We start from the raw sequence: 25499 nt of genomic DNA, 5'->3' as shown, positions 1-25499 counted from the left end.
CATTCATGATCATGACACCCGCAGTGTAAGCAACATTCATCTAGATAATCAGAGACTTAGTAAATGCCATGATGGTGTGAGGCACATAGACAGCATACTTTATAATAAATTACCTTGCTCAGTCAAGAATAATAAAAACTCTTTCAGGAAGAAAGTTAACAGTATATTGCTCCAGCATTGTTTTTATTCTGTTGCTGAATTTATGGAGAACAATTTATGTCACGCGTAGCTTTAATTTAGTCTAATATGTCAATCTTGAATGACTGTAATGTAGATATGTATTTTATGTATTCTGTCATATAGTCAATGTAAGAAAAAGTATTATGCTTCAACGATTCATTGCTGTAACTTGTATCCCATGTCATGAATATGATTTTGTGGATAAATAAAAAATAAAATAAATAAAAATAAAGATGGGCATTATGTCAAGAAGTGGCAGACATTAAAACTTGGGTGCAACATGCACAAAGTGGTGTGGGAGCGCCACTTAACAAATGGTGATGGGTAAAAAGGCAGTGCCCTATATGAAACCTAGTTAAAATGACCTCCTCCCTGCAAAAGGCGGTTTAATAATCTGGACCTTATTCCCATGAAGGGAAGACCAATGGCATTCCAAAGTGACACCACCTCCTGACAGACAGCAACACAGAGCTCATTGGAGGGAATATAGGAACTAATGGGCTGAGGTACAAGGACTGCAGCCTTGGCAGCAGCATCAGCAGCCTCGTTCCCTGGCAGACTGACATGACCAGGAACTCACATAAGCATCACACTCATTCCATCAAGAGTGACCAAGTGACAGTTTTCCTGGAACAGTTGCACTACAGGATGGGCAGTGTACAGCACAACAGAGCCTTTGAAGGGACCTGAGAGTGTCTGAGCAGAGGACACAATTCAAACGCCTGTGTTGCCAGATGTGCTCCATGGCCCGATGTATGGCGAGGAGCTTGGCTGTAAATAGTGAGCAGTGTGCCGGAAGCCGATACTGAAAAATGTTGGTGCCAATGACGAAGGTATACCCACACAGTCAGTCCGAGAGCCATCAGTGAAGAGAAAGGTACTATTGAAAAGTTCCATGGAAGGTCATGAAACTGAAGGCGATAGAGCGAGGCTAGAGTAGTATACTTCGATAGCGAATGAAGGCCAAGGTGAACACGGGCCACTGCAAGAAGCCAAGGTGGTGAAAGTTTCACACTCAATGGGAAATTGCAGGAAGTGTGAGGTTAAGCACCAGAGCAAGTGCCGAAAGCTGACTCCAGGAGAGGGATGCACCCCATACTGGCGATCAAAGGAGTCATCAATGAAGTAGGCATAGGATGGGTGGCCACGCATGGCAGACAAATGGCACGCATGCCTGCTGAGGAGAAATTCATGGTGGTAAAATAGTGGTAGTTCAGCAGCTTCAGCATATGGACTCTCAATCGGGCTGGTGTAAAAGGTCCCAGTGGCCAAACGGATGCCACGGTGATGGATAGTGTTGAGACAGCATAAGAGGGCTGGATGTGCAGATGCATAAGCAAAGTACTAATAGTCTAAATCCAAACAGGAGGTACTGGTACAAACAGAGGAGGGTGGTTTGATCTGCACCTCAGGAAGTTCCATTGAGGACACCTAGGACATTGAGGGACCGCGTACAGTGGGCTGCCAGGTAAGACGCATGGGAGGACCAAGAGTATTTCCTATTGAGCATGAGCCCCACGCATTTCGTAGTTTCAACAAACAGAAGAGCAACAGGTGCAAGATGTAAAATTGGTGGGAGAAACCAACTGCGCCGCTAGAAATTCATACAAATGGTCTTGTCAGTGGAAAAACGAAAGCCATTGTCGATGCTCCATGAGTAAAGATGATTGAGACATTGCTGAAGATGCCATTCAATGACACAGGTCCTTGGAGAACTGCAATAGATGGCAAAATCATCAACAAAAAAGTGATCTGGAGATACCTGGCAGAAGACAGGCCATTATAGGGTTAATGGCCAATGGTGATAGCAAAGAGGTGAATCCTCAAGATGGAATCCAGAGGCGCACTGTCTTCCTGGATAAAAGTGTCCAACAAGGCAGAACCATCACACACCTTGGAAACTCGGTCCTTTAAAAATTCCTCAATGAAATGGGGCAGGAGGCCAGGGAAGCCCCACATGTAGAGAGTATGGAGGATACCAGTTCTCCAGCAGGTGTCGTAGGCCTTCTCCAAAACACAGCAACAGTCTTGGATTTCTGCAGAAAACCATTCTTATGAGATGGTCAACCACAGAACGGCGCGCTCGAAATACATACTGAGGAGCAGTTAATAAATTGCGAGACTTGAGGCACCATACCAGCTGGGCATGAATCATACGTTCTATCACCTTGTAAACACAGCAAGTGAGAGAGATGGGGCAGTAGCTAGAAGGACTTATGGTGGCTTCATGCCATCATCTGCGAAACGTGTCCTCTGACCAGATGTGGATGTACATATGAGCATAAAGTGCTTGCCCACTAGCACTAGAAAGAGGTGCTGCAACATCTGAATGAGGGCAGTGTGTCGTCCTGGGGCGGAGGATCAGGATGAAGTTTGAGCATGATCTAGCTCCCATCTAGTAAAGGTGGCATTGTAGCACTCACAATTCTGAGAAGAGAAGAATATCGCCTGAGCCTCCTCCGCTCGTTTCCGATGGAGGAAGGCAGGGTGACTGTGGGAAGAGCTTGAAATTTCCACAAAATGGCAGCCCAAGGTGTTGGAGATAGCAATAGGGGCCACGATGATATCATCTGCTACTGTCAGGCCAGAAATTGGGGAAACGGTCTGGGCCGTAGAGAACCCTCGGAGGTTGGCCCATGTGACAGAGGAAGGGGTGGAACTGTTAAAAGACCCTGTGAATGAAATCCAGCTAGCTTTGTTCCTATCCTGAAGAACACGACGACACTGTGCACGCATCTGTTTATAATGAATGCAGTTTGTCATCATAGGATGATGGTTAGAAACGTGGAGAGCATGTCTCCACGCACGAATTGCATCTCGGCAAGCCTCAGTGCACCAAGGGACTGGGAAACAGTGTGGTAAAGGCGAAGTGCGAGGAATGGAATGTTTAGCAGCGGTAAGGAAAGGTCACCAGGAAGGAGTAAAGCTGCCACCAGTCAGACTTCGTAAGCTGCCATTTCAGTGAGCGTGCAAGTGGGGTAGGAGTCAGCAAACGGATAGCACATGGGAAATCCTCGCCCGAGTAGGTGTCAGAAAGAACAGACCACTCAAGATGATGGGCATGCTGGGTAGTGCAGAAGGATAGATCCAAATGGGAATAAGTGTGTGAGGAGTCGGAAAGGAATGTGGGTGCTCCTGTGTTAAGGCAGGAGCAGTTAAGTTAAGGTCAGCCAATAGGGCACCTCTCTGATTAATATAGACATTTAGTTTTTTTCAGTAACTGTAAAATTTTACCATGAATGAGAAGTGTGGGCTCTGTTGTAGGTTTGTGAGTAGTGGGTTAAGGTGTGGTATTTGTTCAAACTATTTTCATTCAGGGGAATACAGAATATGTAGTATGAATAAGTTGATAGAGGAGCAGGAGCATAAGATCTGCACCCTTCAGGTGCAGTTACAATACACAAATGAGGAACTAGGTAGGTTGAGGAGGGTGAAGGGTGCTGAGGAATGGGAACTGGCAGTTGGCAAGAAGGCAGCTAGGAGGAGGAGGAGGAGGAGGAGGAGGAGGAGAGGAGGTATTCAGACAGTTGTACTTTGCATATATGCAATACATTTGACCAACTGTCAGCATTGAACCTCTTGTAGTTGTACGTGGAGGAAACATGCAGCAGTACTCAGCAGTTAAGAGGCCTAACTGTTGCAAAGTCTAACAAAAAGAAGGTTTTCCTGCTAGGTTTAGGTGTGGGCCAGCAGTTGCAGGAAGTGTTGGGGAGTGAGTACCAGGTCACCAGCACTGTGAAGCTCAGGCGACTGACAGTATAGGGGAGTTATGTAGGAATTTTACGATGGAGGATCAGATAGTGATAGAGGGTGGAGAAGGGAATAGCCTCGATTGGGACGGGGAATATGATGTAGGTGGTGACCTGGTGAAGATAACTACCCAAACTGGTGACACTAATGTGCTTTTTGTGCAACTGTTTCAGCATCATGATTGGCCTCATTTTAATACGGCTGTTACGTGTGTTAACATGGAGTTTGAGAAGGCACTGATGGCAGAGGGCAAGGGTCACATTGCAGTGGTGCCAGTGAGTCTATCAGTAGATCAGGTTTCACTAGGTATGGCCTATGCCTGCACCTCAATAGGTATGGGAAGGTGAGGCTGGCAATGCTTATAGATGACAATGTAGTGGTTGGTGGTGGGTTCACTCATGAAAAATTCCTGTAGTAGTTGGTGTTAGAGCTGCACCTTTTTTTAGATTGAAGTCAGCTGACAGGTGTACCTGCTTAGTTCACAGGATAAAATTAAAACCATATGGTCAGTTCTGAAGAAAGTGTATGGTCAGCAGCACAAGGTCAATGATATAAAGTCAGTTTGTAATGAAAATATTTCTTTTGCTGATAAATCAGGTATATTTACAGTAGTGAACAATCATTTTCTGAGCATTGCTGGTAAATTAAATAAAAATTTAGTTTCTACAGGGAATCATAACTTTCTTGGCAAATGCCTTTCCGAGATTGATGTCTGAAATACTCCTCTGTGATACAGACAAGAGGGACACTGAGTCAATAATTAAATCACTGAAGACTAAGGACTCTCATGGATGTGATGGAGTGCCTAATAGAATTTTAAGATACTGTTCTGCACATGTTAGCCCCGTATTTAGGCATATTTGTAATTTTTCGTTTAGAAACGGTCAGTTTCCTGAATGATTAAAGTACTCAGTGGTAAAGCCACTTTATAGAAAGGGATAAAGGGATAATGTAGACAATTTTAGACCTATTTCTATGCCATAAGTGTTTGCTAAAGTTACTGAAAAGGCTGTGTATGCAAGGATAATTGATTATTTTCTTTCACGTAATTTGCTATAAAATGTACAGTTCCTGCTTTACAAGTTGTTTAACAACTGAAAATGCTACATTCTCTTTTCTCTGTGAGATACTGGAAGCGTTAAACAAAAGGTTTAGAACACTAGGCAAACTATTTTATTTAACTAACATGTTTGTTTGTGTTGATCACAAAATAATGCTCCAGAAGATGGACCATTACGGAATATGGGGAGTAGCTCACAATTGGTTCACCTCTTACTTTAACAACAGACAGCAAAAGGTCCCGTTTCACAATGTTGAGAATGGGGTATGGTCAAATGGAGGGTGCCCCAGGGATCAGTGTTGGGGCCACTCCTGTTCCTTATTTATATAAATGATATGCCCTCTAGTATTACGGGTAACTCTAAAATATTTCTTTTAATTCAACAAAACCCAAAGTTTTAATTTCACAGAATGGGCATATGATCAGTGATACTGAACAGTTCAAATTTCTAGGTGTTCGTATACAGAGTAAGTTGTTGTGGAAAGCCCATGTTCAGGATCTTGTTCAAAGACTTAATGTTGCCATTTTTACTATTTGAATGGTATCTGAAGTAAGTGATCATTCGACATGAAAATTAAACTTCCTGGCAGATTAAAACTGTGTGCCAGGCTGAGACACGAACTCGGGACCTTTGCCTATCGCGGGCAAGTGCTCTACCAACTGAGCTACCCAAGCACGACTCACGCCTTGTCCTCACAGCTTTACTTCTGCCAGTACCTCGTCTCATTCTGGACATGAAAATTACTCTACTTTGCTTATTTTCATTCGCTTATGTCATATGGCATTATATTTTGGATTAACTCTTCCCATTCTCAAAGGATATTTGCAGCTCTGAAATGGGTGCCCGTGCAATAAGTGGTGTAAGTCGTGAACCTTTTGTCAACCCCTGTTCACTGGTCTTGGTATTTTAACACTGGCCTCTCAATATGTATATTCTTTACTGTCATTTCTTGTTAAGAATATCAGCTTATTCCCATGAATTAGCAGCTTTCACTCTGTTAATACTTGGCAGAAATCCAAACTGCATTTGGATCAGACTTCCTTAATTCTTGTGCAGAAAGGTGGGCAGTATACTGCTGCATCCATTTTCAATAAGCCACCACAAGAATTCAAAAATATTTGCAGTAATCCACACGCTTTCAAATCAAAACTTAAGAGCTTCCTCATGGGTCACTCCTTCTATTCTGTTGAGGAGTTCCTTGAAAAATTAATTAAGCTGATTCTTATATTATATTGTTGATCGCTTTTACTTAAACATATGTTGTTGTTGTTGTTGTTGTTGTTGTTGTCGTTGTTGTGGTCTTCAGTCCTGAGACTGGTTTGATGCAGCTCTCCATGCTACTCTATCCTGTGCAAGCTGCTTCATCTCCCAGTACCTACTGCAACCTACATCCTTCTGAATCTGCTTAGTGTATTCATCTCTTGGTCTCCCTCTACGATTTTTACCCTCCACGCTGCCCTCCAATACTAAATTGGTGATCCCTTGATGCCTCAGAACATGTCCTACTAACCGATCCCTTCTTCTGGTCAAGTTGTGCCACAAACTTCTCTTCTCCCCAATCCTGTTCAATACTTCATCATTAGTTATGTGATCTACCCATCTAATCTTCAGCATTCTTCTGTAGCACCACATTTCGAAAGCTTCTATTCTCTTCTTGTCCAAACTAATTATCGTCCATGTTTCACTTCCATACATTGCTACACTCCATACAAATACTTTCAGAAATGACTTCCTGACACTTAAATCTAAACTCCATGTTAACAAATTTGTCTTCTTCAGAAACGCTTTCCTTGCCATTGCCATTCTACATTTTATATCCACTCTACTTCGACCATCATCAGTTATTTTGCTCCCCAAATAGCAAAACTCCTTTACTACTTTAAATGTCTCATTTCCTAATCTAATACCCTCAACATCACCCGACTTAATTCGACTACATTCCATTATCCTCGTTTTGCTTTTGTTGATGTTCATCTTATATCCTCCCTTCAAGACACTGTCCATTCCGTTCAATTGCTCTTCCAAGTCCTTTGCTGTCTCTGACAGAATTACAATGTCATCGGCGAACCTCAAAGTTTTTATTTCTTCTCCATGGATATTAATACCTACTCCGAATTTTTCTTTTGTTTCCTTTACTGCTTGCTCAATATACAGATTGAATAACATCGGGGAGAGGCTACAACCCTGTCTTACTCCTTTCCCAACCACTTCTTCCCTTTCATGTCCCTCGACTCTTATAACTGCCATCTGGTTTCTGTACAAATTGTAAATAGCCTTTCGCTCCCTGTATTTTACCCCTGCCACCTTTAGAATTTGAAAGAGAATATTCCAGTCAACATTGTCAAGAGCTTTCTCTAACTCTACAAATGCTAGAAACGTACATTTGCCTTTCCTTAATCTTTCTTCTAAGATAAGTCGTAAGGTCAGTATTGCCTCATGTGTTCCAGTATTTCTACGGAATCCAAATTGATCTTCCCCGAGGTCGGCTTCTACTAGTTTTTCCATTCATCTGTAAAGAATTCGTGTTAGTATTTTGCAGCTGTGGCTTATTAAACTGATTGTTCGGAAATTTTCACATCTGTCAACACCTGCTTTCTTTGGGATTGGAATTATTATATTCTTCTTGAAATCTGAGGGTATTTCGCCTGTTTCATACATCTTGCTCACCAGATGGTAGAGTTTTGTCAGGACTGGCTCTCCCAAGGCCGTCAGTAGTTCCAATGGAATGTTGTCTACTCCGGGGGCCTTGTTTCGACTCAGGTCTTTCAGTGCTCTGTCAAACTCTTCACGCAGTATCGTATCTCCCATTTCATCTTCATCTACATCCTCTTCCACTTCCATAATATTGTCCTCAAGTACATCGCCCTTGTATAGACCCTCTATATACTCCTTCCACCTTTCTGCTTTCCCTTTTTTGCTTAAAACTGGGTTTCCATCTGAGCTCTTGATGTTCATACAAGTGGTTCTCTTTTCTCCAAAGGTCTCTTTAATTTTCCTGTAGGCGGTATCTATCTTACCCCTAGTGAGATAAGCCTCTACATCCTTACATTTGTGCTCTAGCCATCCCTGCTTAGCCATTTTGCACTTCCTGTCGATCTCATTTTTGAGACGTTTGTATTCCTTTTGCCTGCTTCATTTACTGCATTTTTATATTTTCTCCTTTCATCAATTAAATTCAATATTTCTTCTGTTACCCAAGGATTTCTACTAGCCCTCATATTTATACCTACTTGATCCTCTGCTGCCTTCATTACTTCATCCCTCAAAGCTACCCATTCTTCTTCTACTGTATTTCTTTCCCCCATTCCTGTCAATTGTTCCCTTATGCTCTCCCTGAAACTCTGTACAACCTGTGGTTCTTTCAGTTTATCCAGGTCCCATCTCCTTAAATTCCCACCTTTTTGCAGTTTCTTCAGTTTTAATCTACAGGTCATAACCAATAGATTGTGGTCAGAGTCCACATCTGCCCCTGGAAATGTCTTACAATTTAAAACCTGGTTCCTAAATCTCTGTCTTACCATTATATAATCTATCTGATACCTTTTAGTATCTCCAGGGTTCTTCCATGTATACAACCTTCTTTCATGATTCTTAAACCAAGTGTTAGCTATGATTAAGTTGCTCTGTGCAAAATTCTATGAGGCGGCTTCCTCTTTCATTTCTTAGCCCCAAACCATATTCACCTACTACATTTCCTACTCCCCCTTTTCCTACACTCTAATTCCAGTCACCCATGACTATTAAATTTTCGTCTCCCTTCACTATCTGAATAATTTCTTTTATTTCATCATACATTTCTTCAATTTCTTCGTCATCTGCAGAGCTAGTTGGCATATAAACTTGTACTACTGTAGTAGGTGTGGGCTTCGTATCTATCTTGGCCACAATAATGCGTTCACTATGCTGTTTGTAGTAGCGTACCCGCATTCCTATTTTCCTATTCATTATTAAACCTACTACTGCATTACCCCTATTTGATTTTGTGTTTATAACCCTGTAGTCACCTGAGCAGAAGTCTTGTTCCTCCTGCCACCGAATTTCACTAATTCTCACTATATCTAACTTTAACCTATCCATTTCCCTTTTTAAATTTTCTAACCTACCTGCCCGATTAAGGGATCTGACATTCCACGCTCCGATCCGTAGAACGCCAGTTTCCTTTCTCCTGCTAACGACATCCTCTCGAGTAGTCCCCGCCCGGAGATCCGAACTTAAACATATGGCTCGACTTTTTTGGGTTCATAAATATTTTATTTTTATCTGTTATTACTTTTATGTTGTAATTTCATGTACTGACATGTTCCACAACCTTCGAGATTTCCTCCAAAATTTGGTCCTACAGAACTTGATGTGTAAATACATAAATAAATAAAGAAGTTTTGTAGTAGTAGGAGAGGGTTTTTTGGGGTGCACGACAGCAAGGTCTTCAGCGCCCGCTCTGTAACATAGTGAGACGGGTGTCAAGAAAATACCCAGAGCAGTAAGATAAAACAGAACATGAAACACAGGTAACAAGCTTGTAGAAATATGTGCCTACCCACAATGAAGCGTGGGACAAAGCATTGCGTCAGCAGTAAAACATGGACAACACAGGAAGAAAGTGGTAGAGGGAGCTAAAACAATGTAGCAGATGGAAGTGGCTGGCTGACCGCAAGGAAAAAAGGGAGGAGTCAGCCACTCTGCAATACACTAAAACCTACAGCCTAAAAGTTTAGTTCTGGGAGAACCTCAAACGGGATGATGCGCATTAAAGTCACTGAGTAGCAGAAATGGGTGAGGTAGGAAGTCTGCCCTGATGACATCAAATGATGGAGGGATATAAAGGGAAAATGTTTGGTGAGGGAGGAAAAGGCGAACTGCAACAGCTTGAAGATGGGTAGTCAGGGAGATGGGCCTACTATGAACATCATCCCGAACGAGCAGCATGACTCCCCCATGAGATGGAATGCTGATATCAGCTGGAAGGTCAAAATGGACAGGGAAAAAAATGTGAAAGCTCAAAGCAGTGGTGAGGACGCAATTTTGTTTCCTGAAGCCAGAGTACAAGGGAACGCTGTGATTCTATAAAAAGCCATAAAAACTCTTTGTGAGATCGAAGACCACGAATGCTTCCTTGGAGTAGAGTCATGATGAAGAAAAAATGAAGGGGAGTCACCTCGGTGGCTGCTGAGTGCCAGCCTGCGAAGACTTGCTGCTACAGGGCACAGAGGCAGGAGGATCCTGCTCCACGAGGTCCACAGACTCATCAGCTGTCTTGTGCTGTCAGTCTGTGGAGTACAATGCAGAAAAATGGTTGGTGGTGCGCACCTGCGACACGGAGGCCAGCCGGGTGGAGGTATCACATGGCAACACCGTCAAAGAGGATCTTGCAGTTGGCAAAGGAGAAGACCATTTGCCTTTGTTGGACTTCTTCAAGCCTTTCTGGTTGGCAGAGGAAGACTCAGGTGTTGGTTGGCGGTAGGAACGTAGGAAGTCTTCATGGAAGTAATACTCCTGTCCTTTCCGGCCTGCTGGTTGTGTAGCTGGTGGCTTCGCCCCTTGAAGCGAGAGTTTGATGGCCTGTTGAAAAGCTCGATGATGGGACGGCGATGCTACCTTAAGAACTGAAGTTGAAGTCGCATGTCTATGTGGCCATGTCCTTCAGGGAGTGAGATGTAACAAGAACAGAACTATAAGTGTCAGACAATAGAACACAGGGTTTGCTACTAGCCAATAACTTGCAAGCGACTGGGTAAGGCACTTTCTCCTTTACCTGGATCTCCTGGACAGCCCGCTCATCAAGATACACGGGACAATCACGAGAGGCGGCGGATTGGTCACCACTGCAGTTGATACAGCAGGGAAGGGGGGGAATGTGGTTGAAACTATGACACTGGTAGCAACGCATTGGGTTCGGAATGTATAGTCGGACTGTGATAACTTCATAACCTGCTTTGATCTTTAATGGAAGCACCATTCTATCAAAGGTGAGAAAAAAAATGAGCTGTGTGGGCACTAAGGAGGAATCTACCTTTTTCATCACCCCATGGATGGCAATGACACCCTGATCAGAGAGATAGGATTGGATTCCAGCCTCAGTTAGACAGTCGACCAGCATAGCGTAAATAACACCACGGGAAGAATTCAAAGTGCTATGGGCCTCGACATGAACAGGATAGCTGTGGAGAAGTGAGGTAGCTAGCAGTTGTTGTGCTTGAGAATCAGAAGTAGTCTCCAGAAGCATAATGCCATTATGTAAAAAAGAGCAGGACTTCACAGTTCGGAAATGGCATCAACACCTTTTTGAACAATGAATGGATTTGCCGTTGCGAAGGACTGACCGTCTTTAGTACGAGAAACCACGAGGAATCGTGGTGCAGCTGGAAGGGTGTTTGAATTGGTAGTCTCACCCCACTTACATTTCGTAGACATTGATTGTGAAGATGATCAGCTGACTGCGAGAAAATCCCCCAAGATTGCCAGCATCTCTGAGCAAAACAGGATGGGGAAACGATCGAGGTATTCAGTTGGGAAATATTAGGGCATGCAGCTTATTCTCCAGATTTAGCTCAGTCCAATTATCTATTTGCATCACTGGGACACAGTCTCACTGAAAAACGCTTCAGTCCATATGAAATGGCTCGCTGACTGGTTCTATTCATTTGGTATGGCATTCACAGCCTGCCAGAGAGATGTGAGAAATGAGACTTGCACCCGGTGGCCAAACTTGTCCAGACGGGGGCTGCAGGCCAACAATGCCACATGAGTGCACTATCCGAAAATTACCTCGAGCAATTAAACAGAGAACTGACTCATGGAGATAACATCTTGGACCTACTGATAACAAACAGATCCAAACTTTTCGACTCTGTAAGCGCAGAACAGGGAATCAGTGATCATACGGCCGTTGCAGCATCCCTGAATTTGGAAGTAAATAGGAATATAAAAAAAGGGAGGAAGGTTTATCTGTTTAGCAAGAGTAATAGGAGGCAGATTTCAGACTACCGAACAGATCAAAATGAAAATTTCTGTTCCGACACTAACAATGTTGAGTGTTTATGGAAAACGTTCAAGGTAACCGTAAAATGCGTTCTAGACAGGTACGTGCCGAGTAAAACTGTGAGGGGCGGGAAAAACACACCGTGGTTCAACAACAAAGTTAGGAAACTACTGAGAAAGCAAAGAGAGCTTCACTGCAAGTTTAAACACAGCCAAAACCTCTCAGACAAACAGAAGCTAAACAATGTCAAAGTTAGCTTAAGGAGGGCTATGTCTGAAGCGTTCAGTGAATTCGAAAATAAAATTCTATGTACCGACTTGACAGAAAATCCCAGGAAGTTTTGGTCTTACGTTAAATCAGTAAGTGGATCGAAACAGCATATCCAGCCACTCTGGGATGATGATGGCATTGAAACAGAGGATGACACGCATAAAGCTGAAATACTAACACCTTTTTCCAAAGCTGTTTCACAGAGGAAGACCGCACTGCACGTCCTTCTCTCAATCATCGCACAAACGAAAAAATGGCTGACATCGAAATAAGTGTCTAAGGAATAGAAAATCAACTGAAATCACTCAACAGAGGAAAGTCCACTGAACCTGACAGGATACCAATTCGATTCTACACAGAGTACGCGAAAGAACTTGCCCCCCTTCTAACACCCGTGTACCGCAAGTCTCTAGAGAAACAGAAGGTTCCAAATGATTGGAAAAGAGCACAGGTAGTCCCAGTTTTCAAGAAGGGTCATCAAGCAGATGCACAAAACTATAGGCTTATATCTCTGACATCAATCTGTTGTAGAATTTTAGAACATGTTTTTTGCTCGCGTATCATGTCATTTCTGGAAACCCAGAGTCTACTCTGTAAGAATCAACATGGATTCCGGAAACAGCAATCGTGTGAGACCCAACTCGCTTTATTTGTTCATGAGACCCAGAAAATATTAGATACAGGATCCCAGGGAGATGCCATTTTCCTTGACTTCCGAAAGGCGTTCGATACAGTTCTGCACTGTCGCCTGATAAACAAAGTAAGAGCCTACGGAATATCAGACCAGCTGTTGGCTGGATTCCGCAGTTCAAAGAAAGTTTTGTCCAAAACTAGCAAAGTTTTCAATCTCATTTACAGGTTTCTCAATGACGAAATGACTCTGCTATGAGCAAGCCTTTATCTTTGCTGCCGAATGTTGCATCTTATTTTGCGTAGACACCATGTTTCATTAGTTAAGATGGTAGATGGCAAGTAACTGTAAACAAAGACAAAACTGCACAAGAATTTAAAGATTTCTTTAAAAGCTTGTATTACAAAAGAGAGGACACGGAACCATAAACAATTAATAATGAAAACAGCTGAATTCTGGAAGTAGTGGAAGATGAAGTGTACAAGGGGAAGAAATATGTTGATTGCATTTCAGTAGAAATAGTTCAAGATAAAGGAAAAATAACACAGAAGGACAATTCCCCACAAATCCACACAAATGGAAATAGACTGCAATTATTCAGCTTCACAAAAAAGGAGATAAGTCATACATTAAAAACTACAGACCTGTAGTGTACAAGTGTTAGTTGTTGAGAAAGAAGGAGAGAGAAAACATTAACCATTTGTACATAATGGACAAAGTTATAGAACACGGCAATCAGTACAAACTAGCAATATGTTTGGGATCTATTTACAGATTTTGAGAAAGTTTAGGTTCCGTTTCAACAATACCTGTCCTAACGGCCATTGGAAAGGAAGGCATCAACTCCACCTATGTTAGAATACTGAATACTTTATGTTACTACCAGAGTTTCTATTGGATTTAAGAAGAATAGTGGAAAATTTAGAATTGTAACAAGTGCTAGATTATCACATCCCCACTACCTCAGCAGCTCTAGAGGTAGTTTTCACAATTTTAAACTGAAAAAATAAAAGGAATATCTATTAATGGAATACATCTGAACCACCTTTTTTTTTTGTTGATGACACTGTACAGTTCATATCTGATCACACTTCAACAAACATGGAATAACTTAAATGAGAATGTTTGAAATTATGCAGAAAAAGCGTTATAGTAGGACAACAATAAAGGGTAACCAGCATGCCAAAAAGAAAATAATACAAATTAGCAACGAATTCATATAAACAGTTGGTAAGTTTTTGTATTTGGGACAGCTGAAGATGACTATACTCAGATAAAAATTACTTGTTATTTAACACTTCATGCCGTGAAAATTAGCTCCTCAATTCAGAACTCTCAATATCATGCACAGAACAGTTGTCATGGTGCTACAATCAAGAGTTAGTTCACTTGCAGTATTTGGGTGGTGCATGGTACATATATTATCATTATCAAGAGTAAATGGAAGTCTATTCAACAGTCATGACCTCAGCAGTCAAGAATGTGCTCTGTGTATGTTGCAAGCTTGCTCCTTCTGGTCTGTTCTTAAGCACAGCTGATAACCAATGGTGTACTGCTCAAGCACCATGTGATGAAAGTCAAATAATAAGAAATTTTAATCAGAGTGTAGATGGACAGTAAAAGAAATAAACAGGTAAGTAAACTTAATAGTCTTCCAATCTAAGCTTCCAATATGTCTGAAAGAGAATGTTTAAAACCATTGTTAGAGGGTATTACCAATATGACTTACAAAAGTTAGACTTGAGCTTTTAAAGCAAAAACTCTTCAACATTCGGTGTTTTGCTAGTGGGGATCTGTGGAAGTATTTCTTTAGATCTTATAATACTACTTTGGAGTGTTCTATAGCTGCTGTTGTGGGACTGTCCAACTATGTTACTTGGGTAGCAGCTCTGATGTGCTGCTCCTCTATACATTTATTCAGGCTAACAATAAAAGTCATTTTCAAATGAACTGTGATACACATGATACAATACAAAGTAAAAACAAATAATTTCCATATTTACTCTGCAGCTCTGCCTGGAGTACAAAATTAAGTCCTTTATTCATATTTTTCTCCTCCAAAAATAGATATTAATATTAAGGTTTTTAATTCAATGTAACACTGAATGACATAATTGACACAGAAGTCATTAGCACAGTTCGAGGTAAAATTCTAACACTGGCATCCCTTGTGTGATTCACTGAAGAAGTATCCCAGATTTCAATCCGTAAATGTAAAACAAGTTGTGTACATGCACACTAGAAACTGGATTACACTTTTTTTCATTATACTGTAAAAAACTTGTTGGTCATTCTAATGAGGTTATCCATTTGAAATAGGTTTGGAACCACAGTGACTGGTTTAAGACAACAGCATATGTATTTCAGTGCACATGTAATTATTCCTTGACAAACTTTATGCTGAAGAAATGCACCACTGAGGAACCATAAAACTAAATAATAAGAGAACAAAATCTTCACATATCACTTACCTTGAAAATGTCTCCTAAAAATGACATCCCAGTCAACAGGCGAATGAAATCGGTGATAGTCTCCAGGTGCCAAGTATACAACATATTGGTACAACACATTATTCTTATTGTGCAGCAACGATTTCTGATACTCCTGATCAGCGGTGCCGCCTCCATTGTCCTCTGCAAGTGATCAAATTTACTGCAATTTAATATGACGGAAATGTCATTATATAAATTACAGTTGAAATGATTATCCCAACTGTATGCACAGCAATCACATTTCCACACACAATAACAATTGAATGGAGGATAAATTCTCTCACTCTTGAGAAATACAAGTACTGCAGTATTTTTAATTGATTTTAAAAATAGCAGTGTGTAAGTGGCAGGCATAACACATCACACAAAATTATATTGCTTATTGATGAGGCGTATTTTCATCCATATAACATGATCAACAATCAAAATTTTCTGTGTTAACTGTGAATTTCACAAAACACCTGTAATAAGGTATCCACGCAACTGTATAGTGTCCTAAGCAGAATGTGCAGGCGGCATTTTATTGTTACTGAAGGTGGCAGTCTGATATTAGCGAGACCTCATGTAAACATTGTGACTTGCTGATAAAACTTTTTGTGGCCCGAACTGGGCTGGGCAGAAATGAGTAGATGGTTTCAACAGGACAGAGTCACTGCCAACAGTTATTGTCGTTTACTTTTCATTTTCATCCTCGCTCATCATTTGAGCTTTCTGTGTGGTGACACTGCTTAAACTCCTTGCTCATCTTATTGGATTCCACAAGATATTTGTCCTTCAGGATTGCATAAAATCCAAGGTTTATGCACACTACACTCAAACTATTGCGAATTTGAAGGAAGCAGTAGGCCACACTCTTACAACTATTCCAAAAATTATAACCAACAAAGCTATGGTTAATGAACACGAGAGGCAATAACACTGTATCATCAATAATGGATTCTCCACAAGGGCTATTTTAAAACCAAGTACAAAAGGAATTTTATCACATGTGAGTTTGCAAAAGTAATACACCTCTGCAGATGTCTGTTTTAGATTACCATTACTTTTCGAAGTATGGGAGTTAGCTACTTATGTATAAATGTTTATCAAAACAAAATGTTTTTATGTCAGGAATCTGTTTCCTAATTAATCTCCTCATTATCTGATCCCTCAGGTTTTCTCGGCATGACTGGTTAATAGCGAGCTTCTGGGTGTTCTGCTGAGTAGTTGTTTCCATTTTCTGCACAATATTTCAGTAACTGATGTAGCGTCTTCAGTTTAAATAATGTTCAGGGTAAGGCATTCAATTTATTAAAATCTTGCTGGCAATAACATCCACCAGAGCTGAAAAACACAGAGAGAATTTGTGGTTCACTGAATATCAGTGTGGTCCCTGCAAAACAAAAGAGCATCAAAGGCTATAGTGGACATCAGGAATCAGACTTGGCTATAAGTAGTGGCATGAGACCAACAACAACTCATTGTGCGGCTGGAGTCCAGGCAATGAGAACACATAATAGCATATCTCACAGCACCTGAAGATGATGGCTGGGTGGGTCACCGAAATATTGTGCAGAAAATGGGAACAACTCAGCATAACACCCAGAAGCTCATTATTACTCTTCATTATTCATTATTTCTTTGGGCCATGGATGTATGAAGCTACTTCTACATCTACATTCATACTCTGCAAATCACTACGAAGTGCATGACAGAGGGTACATTAAATTGTACCAGTTATTAGTATTTCTTCCCATTCTATTCACATTTGGAGTGTGAGAAGAATGATTGATTGACTGACTCTGTGAGTGCTGTAATTATTCTAATTTTGCCCTCATGTTCCATATGCGAGCGATACAAGGACGTTGTAGTATATTTTAGAGTCATCACTTAAACCCTCTTCTTGAAACTTTGTTAACAGACCTTCTTGGGATAGTTTCAATCTACCAATCTGCCAGTTCAATTTCTTTAGCATCCCTGTAGCATTCTTCCATTGGTCAAACAAGCCGGTGCCCTTCTTGGTATACATTCAGTATCCCCTGTCAGTCCTATTTGGTAAGGGTCCCACACACTTGAGCAATATTCTGGAATGGGTCACACAAGTGATTTATAAGTAATCTCCTTTATAGATTGGTTGCACTTCCCCAATATTCCACCAATAAATCAAAGTCTATCACCTACTTTACCCACAAGTGAGCCTATATAATAATTCCATTTTATACCTCTATGAAGTATTTGTATGAGTTGGCAAATTCCAACTGTGGCTCATTGATTTCATAATCTTAAGATACCGTACTACTATTGAGTATTAGTCACTGTGTAAACATGTGTGTACACAGACTGGGCAATGATCCCAAGTGAACTGCACAATGTCAGTGAAAGAGTATAAGCCTTCAGTGATCTGTAAGCATCCACATCAACCAGTCATTCTGTGGAAATATTCATTTCAAGTAGAATCATCCGTCCAACATATCTTGCTCCATGAATGTATCCGTCACTTTTCTAACCACATTTCTATGAGACAGAGTCAGTAATAAATTAAAATAAATGGCCCCATGATATAATTTATCCAACGTTCAAGAATATACGGTTATCGATTGTTGACTGCATTTTATATATATTAGAGTCCTATACTACTTTACAATTCCAAGAGATCAAAGACTTGTAAGACATAGAATAAGGAGGGGGAGGGATGAGGGGTAAAAAATAATTATTTTTCAGGCAGAAACTGAGGGATATAGATTAAGAAAATTCATACGAGAATGGAAAGGTTTACCAGAGTAAACAAAAAACATCCTGCAAGATGTTTATAAACATGCAGAAGTTAACAAAAGTATTTTGCAAGCAGAAAAAGAATTTGCAAGTACAAAGAAAGAAAAAGCTAAGAAAATGGAATGAGAAATTTATTGAAGAGAAGGTCCAAACAACAATGGACGCAAAATGGAATATGTCAAATTATACAGTATCTTTTGAAAATGTCTTTTGAGGATGTGAATACATAATGAAAATTGGTATTGCTTGGCAACGTGAACTGGTTACTCTGGTAACCTCACCAGCAGATTGGTGTCACATGCTATAAGTCTGTATGTGCACTGAATGAAGTGCCCACTTGGAACAACAACCAACAGCGCGTAAGTATATCTCACTTTGGTTTCACTAGCAGTGTCCATACCACCACCTTCCATGGCGATGCTGCTATTTCCTAAAGATGTGTTATCCACTCTTTCAGTCATAGGTGATAACACTGACTCTGTCTGAATCTATGCTGACTGTTTCAGTTTCCACATCTGTCAAAGTGTGTCTTCCCCAGTAGTCATCACACACACTATTGGCATTACACAAAGCTCTATAGTCTTCTAATCTCACAACAGCAAAAATAAACTGACAATGTCATCTGGTGGTGTGTGACTTCTGGTAGTAACAATGAGGTCCCAAATTTGATTCCTGGTGACCACTTTATAATTTTTTCTCAGGTGGAAAGATCTGGAAGGAGGTCCACTCAGCCATGTGATGCTAAATGAAAAGCTGCTTGAATGTAAAAGCAGCAAAAGTGACATGCAAGTCATTGAAATAGTGTTACATTGAAAGTCTCATCAGGCTAGGTGGCACACAATGCTCATTTATTAGCAGCAAAAGCATCAACTGTTTTTTTTTGGGTGAAAAGATGGATGTATTATGACAAGGGATCTTATTCTTTACAAGTGTCCATACTAGTTCTATAGGATTTGGGTCTAGATGGTAAGGCAGCACTAGGAAGGGAAATATATTCTTGCAAAATTTTGTCAATGGAATGAACAGGAGGGAGCTGATTCTCTTTAATTAATGCTAAAAGCCCAGCTTTCCTTCTATCTAGGTTTTGTTAATTTTTTTCTGCCCATTTCTACATGACAGTTTGAAGTTTTCCTGTTGTAGTCACATAAAAAACAGAACTCTGCATTCACAGCAATGAAATTTTTTGGTGCTGTTGTTGTTTGACAATATTCCTTGCACACTCATCCTCTGCAAAGTTTAATGACACTGCAGAGTGTACAAATCAGCAGTTCATCTAAATAAACCACTGGGCGCTTTAATTCTGGTGCTTCGTTTTGTTGTGTGCTCATTCAACAAGCATCAAACCATGGAAACTTTAGGTTGGAATAACAACAATATTAGGAAGAGGATAGACTGCTACACACCCTAAAGATGACATGTTGCATTGCAGATAGGCACAAAGAAGAGACTGTTACACATTATAGCTTTTGGCCAAAGCCTTCTTCAGCAAGGAAAACAGACACACATTCACACAAGCAAGCATGACCACTACCACCAGCAGCTCTGACCGAAATTTGACTGTCACTTGAGAATAGCAATATGGAGTGGGGTAGGGACGGGGGAGGGATAGCAGTGCACCAGGTGGGGGGGAGTGAAGAGTGCTGTCTGGCAGAGTGAATAGACGCTAGATTGCAGCCTGATGAGACTGCCAGGTGCAGCACAGGGAGGTGGGGTATTTGGGGGGGAGGGGGGGGGGGGGGCGGCAATGGGGTGCAGAAAAGCAGTGGAGCAGAAAGGGGATGGAAACTTGGGTGAACAGTGTGGAGACAGTAGGTTACCGCATGTTGAGGGCAGGATTATTTCAGGAACAGAGAATGTGTAGTAGCAATAACTCCCATCTGTGTAGTTTAGAAAAGCTGGTGCTGGAAGGGAGGATGCAGATGACCCAGGCTGCAAAGCAGCCATTGAAATTAAGCACGTTATGATCTGCTCCATGTTGTGCCTCGGGGTGGTCTACTTTGCTCTTGTCCACAGATTGGCAGACGTTGTTCATCCTGGTAGACAGCTGGTTGACAGTCATACCAATATAAAAAGCTGTGCAAAGGTTGCAATAGAGCTGGTACATGACACAGCTTCTTTCACAAATCGTCCAGTGAAGACTGGAATAGGAAGGGCTGGATGGGTGCATTGCCCACTCAACCTCTACAACATCCTAGTCTATCCTGTGCCACTACCAAACCCAATCCTTGCCACAGGGATCATATCCCAGTGGAAGACTCGGATGCAAGATCTGGCCAATGCATCAACCCAGGACCTCCTATTCAATCCTGTCACAGGCTTATCTTAGGCCATCAAAGGCCAAGCCACCTGTGAAAACAGCAATGTTGTGTACCAGCTCTGCAACCGTTGGACAGGTTTTTATATTAGTGTGACTGCTAACAAGCTGTCCACCAGCAGGAACGGCCACTGCCGAACTATGGTCAAGAGCAAAGTAGACAACTGTGTGTCACAACATGCAGCTGAATGTAACATGCTCGATTTCAATGGATGCTTCACAAACTGGGCCATCTGGATCCTCCCTCCACCATATCCCCTACCCACATTGCGTGTCACCATCTGATCTGCCAATGCACCCACCTACCCACCTACCCTTTCCCCTACCTGCTCCTCTGTTTTTCCGCTGCCTGCCCCCCCCCCCCCCCCCCCCAACCCATCTCCCAAGGCACTCCTCCTGGCAGTCTCATTAGGCCGTGATTTCATTCCTGCACGCCTGGCCAGACAGCGCTCTTCTCTCCCCCTAACAGGTGCTCTGCTATCTCTCCCCTTCCCTGCCCCACTCCAGAATGCTATTCACGTGACAGTCCCCTTCCAGTTGGAGCTGCTGGTGGTAGCAATAATATGTGCATGAGATGTGCCTGCCTGCTTTTGTTTCCACATGTGCATTTTCTTTTCTGAAGAAGGCTTTGGACAAACGCTATAATGTGTAACAGTGTTTTTGTTATGCCTGTCTGCAAATCAACCGGTCATCTTTTCACAACTATCTTCTCTTGTCCACCATGATGACTCATTGTTTCTGGCATTGTTTAAAATCAAGTCCGATAAATGGAACAGTTGCTTTCACAGTTTCTTTGCTAGCCTGTGAGTCCAGGTTCACACAGCACAAGCTGAGAAGTTTTTGGAAAGATGGTATTTCCTTGTACTGTTCATTATATTGCAGAACATTTAGTCTAATAACAAATTTGTCTATATCTTTAATGAAATGTTTACTGTGGCATTTTTCTTATTCTGCTTTCGGGCTGATATCTGAATCCTGCTTCACTCAGTATCATCTCCCTTTGAAATTTAAAATAATCTACTCATTAAGAGCTTTGATCTGATGTTCAAGGCTTAACACAATAAGTATTACAATTAGAAATTGTGTTTTTTTCTTGAGGCAATGCAACTCCTACAATGGAAATTACCTACATCATATTCATCCAGTGTTTGAGGATAAGAGCACAAGAAACTTTACATACAATTTCAAACCTTTGCAAAATCTTTCCACACTGACGAGGCCCCTCTCCATTCCCCTACCCTCACTCCACTTCATAAAATGAAGAAAGGAAAAAAGTTTATCACTGCGTTTTCATTGTTCATTTCTGCTACAACTTGAAATCTCCCTTGTACATGATGCTAACTTGCAACCTCAAGATAATCTTGTTTATATCTAATTTAACCCCCCCCCCCCCCAACAGCCCAATATGATGACAATGCAATTTAAATTTATCTCTATCATTATCATGTCTATTCTATTTTACATTCACATCATCATCTGTATTTCATTTCATTTATTTTAATCATGTTTACTATTTCCATTGTTTTCACTGCATTCTTTCTTTGACATTACTGTTATTTTAGGCCTATGATCACATATCCGGTCAATACTATACGATTTACAGCTTCCTTTCCCAATCTTTAACCTATCTTTTGCCTGCCCTTGTCTTCCCATACATCCAACTCTTGTCAATCAGCAATACTTGCTCAATCTATTTGGTGCAACGCAGAAAAGTATCCCACCCCTGCCAAAATTAACCAAGTCTGGGGCAGGAGAGCGAGGTCGTTTTTTTTTTTTGTGCCCATGTCAGAAAAGTAGAACATGAAGACAAAGAAAGGAGCTAAAAATGACTACATGCTAAGCTAATCGATGGGAGGAAAGAGAGCCAACAAAGATGGATGGAGAAAGGTCCATAAAATATGCCATAGAGAAACGGAGGTCCTGAACTAAAGATTAGATGTCCTTCACTATATTGCCACGACTGATAAAAAGTAAAATGCAGTCGACAGTCCACGCATCGTTCGCTAAAACAGCCGATAACGCAAATGGCAAACATAGATGAGAATGTAAGTGGTTAAAAAATGGTATTCCATCAGGAAATGGTGAACTGTCAAAGGTTGAGAGCAATGAGCACAAAATGGTGAGGGAGCACTACTTAACAAATGGCGATGGCTAAAGAGACGGTACCCAATATGCAACCCAGTTAAAGTGATCTCACAGTAAGGGGGCCAAGAGGAGATCATTCAAGGCACTCGCAGAGGCTTAATTCCCTGGAGCTTGTTCCCCCGAAGGAAGGACCAGTGGTGATGCCAAAGTGACACCACCTGCTGACAGACAGCAACACAGACATCGTTGGAGGGAATGGAAGAACTAGTGGACCGAGGAATGAGGACTGCAGTCTTGGCAGCAGCGTCAGCAGCCTCGTTTCCCGTCAGACTGACGTGATCAGGAACCCACATAAACATCACAGTGGCTCCATCAAGAGCGAGCAAGTGACAACTCTCCTGGACCCACTGCACTAAGGGATGGGCAGTGTAAAGCACACAGAGGCTCTCAAGGGCATTGAGAGAGTTAGAGCATATGATGCAACTGAAAGCCTGTGTCGCTGGATGTACTGTGTGGCCCAATACAGGGCAAAGAGCTATGCTGTAAATGCTGAGCAGTGTCCGGAAGATGATACTGAAAATCGTCGGTGCGAATGACGAAGGTACACCTGACACCACAGTCAGTCCGAGGGCCACGAAGTGTACAGAAAGGTACTATCCCAAAGTTCCATGTGAAAGTCGTGAAACTTATAGCGATATAGCAAGGCTGGAGTAGTGTCCTTAGGAAGTGAATGAAGGCCAAGGTGGACACGAGCTGCCGCATGAAGCCAAGGTGGTGAAGGGTTCACATCCATCAGGAAAGTGGCAGGTAGCATGAAGTTAAGCTGCTGGAGCAAGAGCCAAAAGTGAACTCCAAGAGGTAACAGAGAAGAGGGTTGTGCCCCATACTGGCAATCAAAGGAGTCATTGACAAAGAAGGCACAGATGGGTGCCAGGCATGGCAAACAAACAGCATGGCAGTATGACAGCGGTAGATTAGCAGCTTCTGCATACGGACACTCTATCAGGCTAATGTAAAAGGCGCCATGGCCATACGGATGCCACAATGGTGGTCAGTATTCAGATGGCGTAAGAAGGACGGATGTCCAGATGCATAAACGAAACACCCAGTGTAGTTCTGAACAGGCAAAGGACTGGTACAAATGGAGGACAGTGGTCCAATCTGCTCCCCAGGAAATACCACTGAGGACACCTAGGATATTGAGGGACCACTCACAGTTGGTGGCCGATAAGACATGTGTGAGGATCAAGAAAGTTTCCTATCGAGAATGAGCCCCACGAATTTCGTAGTTTCAACGAACGGAAGAGCCACAGGCCTAAGATGTGAAGACCGCAAGAAACCAATTGTGCCGCCAGAAACTCACACAAACGGTTTTTCAGTGGAAAAGGGAAAGCCATTGTTGATGCTCCATGACAATAGAGACACTGCTGAAGGAGACAAGTCCGTGGAGAATTGCAATAGATCGCAAAATCCTCAATGAAAAGGGAACCGGAGATGCCCAGTGGGAGACAGGTCATAACAGGATTAATGGCGATAGCAAAGAAGATGAAGATTCTCAGGACAGAACACTGGGCAGGCCATTTTTCTGGATAAAGGTGTCCAACAAGGCAGAACCCACATGTACCTTGAAACTCGGTCTTTTAAAAATCCCTGAAGGAAACATGGCATGCGGCTTGTGTAAAGAGTAAGGAAGATACCAGCCTTCCAACAGGTGTCGTAGGCTTTCTCCAAATTGAAAAACACGGCCAGAGTCTGATATTTACACAGAAAAACATTCATGCCATGGGTTGATAAAGTGAAGAGACGGTCAACTGCAGAATGGCATGCTTGAAATACACACCGTGCAGTGGTTAGTAGATTGTGAGACTTGAGCTACCATACCAGCCAGGCATGAATCATATGTTCCATCACCTTGCAAACGCAGCTGGTGAGTGAAATGGGGTGGTAACTAGAAGGAAGGTGTTTGTCCTTACTGGGCTTAGGTATGGATATGTTAGTGGCTTCACACCACCATCTGGGAAACATGCCCTCTGCCCAGATGCAATTGTACGTATGGAGGAGAAAGTGCTTGCCTGCAAAAGAATGATTCACATCCGAATGTGAACATAATCTGGCTGTGGAACAGAGGATCAAGATGAAGTGAGAGCATGATCTAACTCCCTCATAGTAAAGGTGGCATTGTAGCACCCACGATTCTGAGAAGAGAAGAGTAGCACCCGAGCCACCTCCACTCATTTCTGACGGAGGAAGTCAGAGTGATAGTGGGTGGAGCTCAAAATCTCTGCAAAATAGTGGCCCAAGGTGTTGGAGATAGCAATATGGTCCATTACGACTTCTCCTGCTACTGTCAAGCCGGAAATTGGGGAGTGGGCCAAGTTCCCAGAGAGCCATCAGAGGTTGGTCCACACAATGGAAGAGGGATTGGAACTGTTAAAAGAACTACTAAAGGAAATCCAGGTACCTTTTTGCTATCCCCAAGAATGCGATGACACTATGCATGCAACTGTTTACAAAGAATCCAGTTTGCCATCGTAGGATGATGGTTAAAACCGCAGAGAGCACATCTCCGCAAGCAAACTGCATCACAGCATGTCTCAGTCCACCAAGGGACCAGGACATGGCACGGTAAAGAGGAAGTATGAGCAATGGAAAGTTCTGTGGCAGTAAGGATAATGTTTGTAAAATGTTCTACACGGTCATCACAACTGGGGAAATGCTGTTCATCAAAGGTCACCAGGGATGAGTAAAGCCTCCAGTAGGCTTTAGAAATCTCCAATTTGGGTGCTCACATTGATGGGGTAGGAGTCAGCAAATGGATAGCACATGGGAAATGGTCGCTCGAGTATGTGTCACAGAGAACGGACCACTCTAGACAATGGTTAAGCTGGGCACTACATAAGGAGAGGTCTAATTGGGAATAGCTGTGCGTGGAGTTTGAAAGGAACGTGGGTGCTCCTGTGTTAAGGCAGATGAGGTTATGTCGATT

The 25499-nt window shown here is 42.1% G+C and overlaps 1 protein-coding gene across 1 annotated transcript in view; it reads right to left on the bottom strand.

Annotated features, from left to right (window-relative positions):
- The window catches only part of LOC126101061 (phosphatidylserine decarboxylase proenzyme, mitochondrial), a 132772-nt gene that overhangs the window by 34690 nt on the left and 72583 nt on the right, over window positions 1-25499 (bottom strand). Inside the window, exon 6 of the mRNA XM_049911733.1 lies at window positions 15343-15504. Coding sequence (XP_049767690.1) covers window positions 15343-15504 — 162 coding nt within the window. The remainder of the gene's footprint in view (window positions 1-15342; window positions 15505-25499) is intronic.

This window comes from Schistocerca cancellata, chromosome 9 (assembly GCF_023864275.1).
Source record: "Schistocerca cancellata isolate TAMUIC-IGC-003103 chromosome 9, iqSchCanc2.1, whole genome shotgun sequence".
Taxonomy (NCBI): Eukaryota; Metazoa; Arthropoda; class Insecta; order Orthoptera; family Acrididae; genus Schistocerca; species Schistocerca cancellata.
The sequence above is the reverse complement of the archived record's forward strand: the minus strand, read 5'-3'. Positions and strand labels throughout refer to the sequence as shown.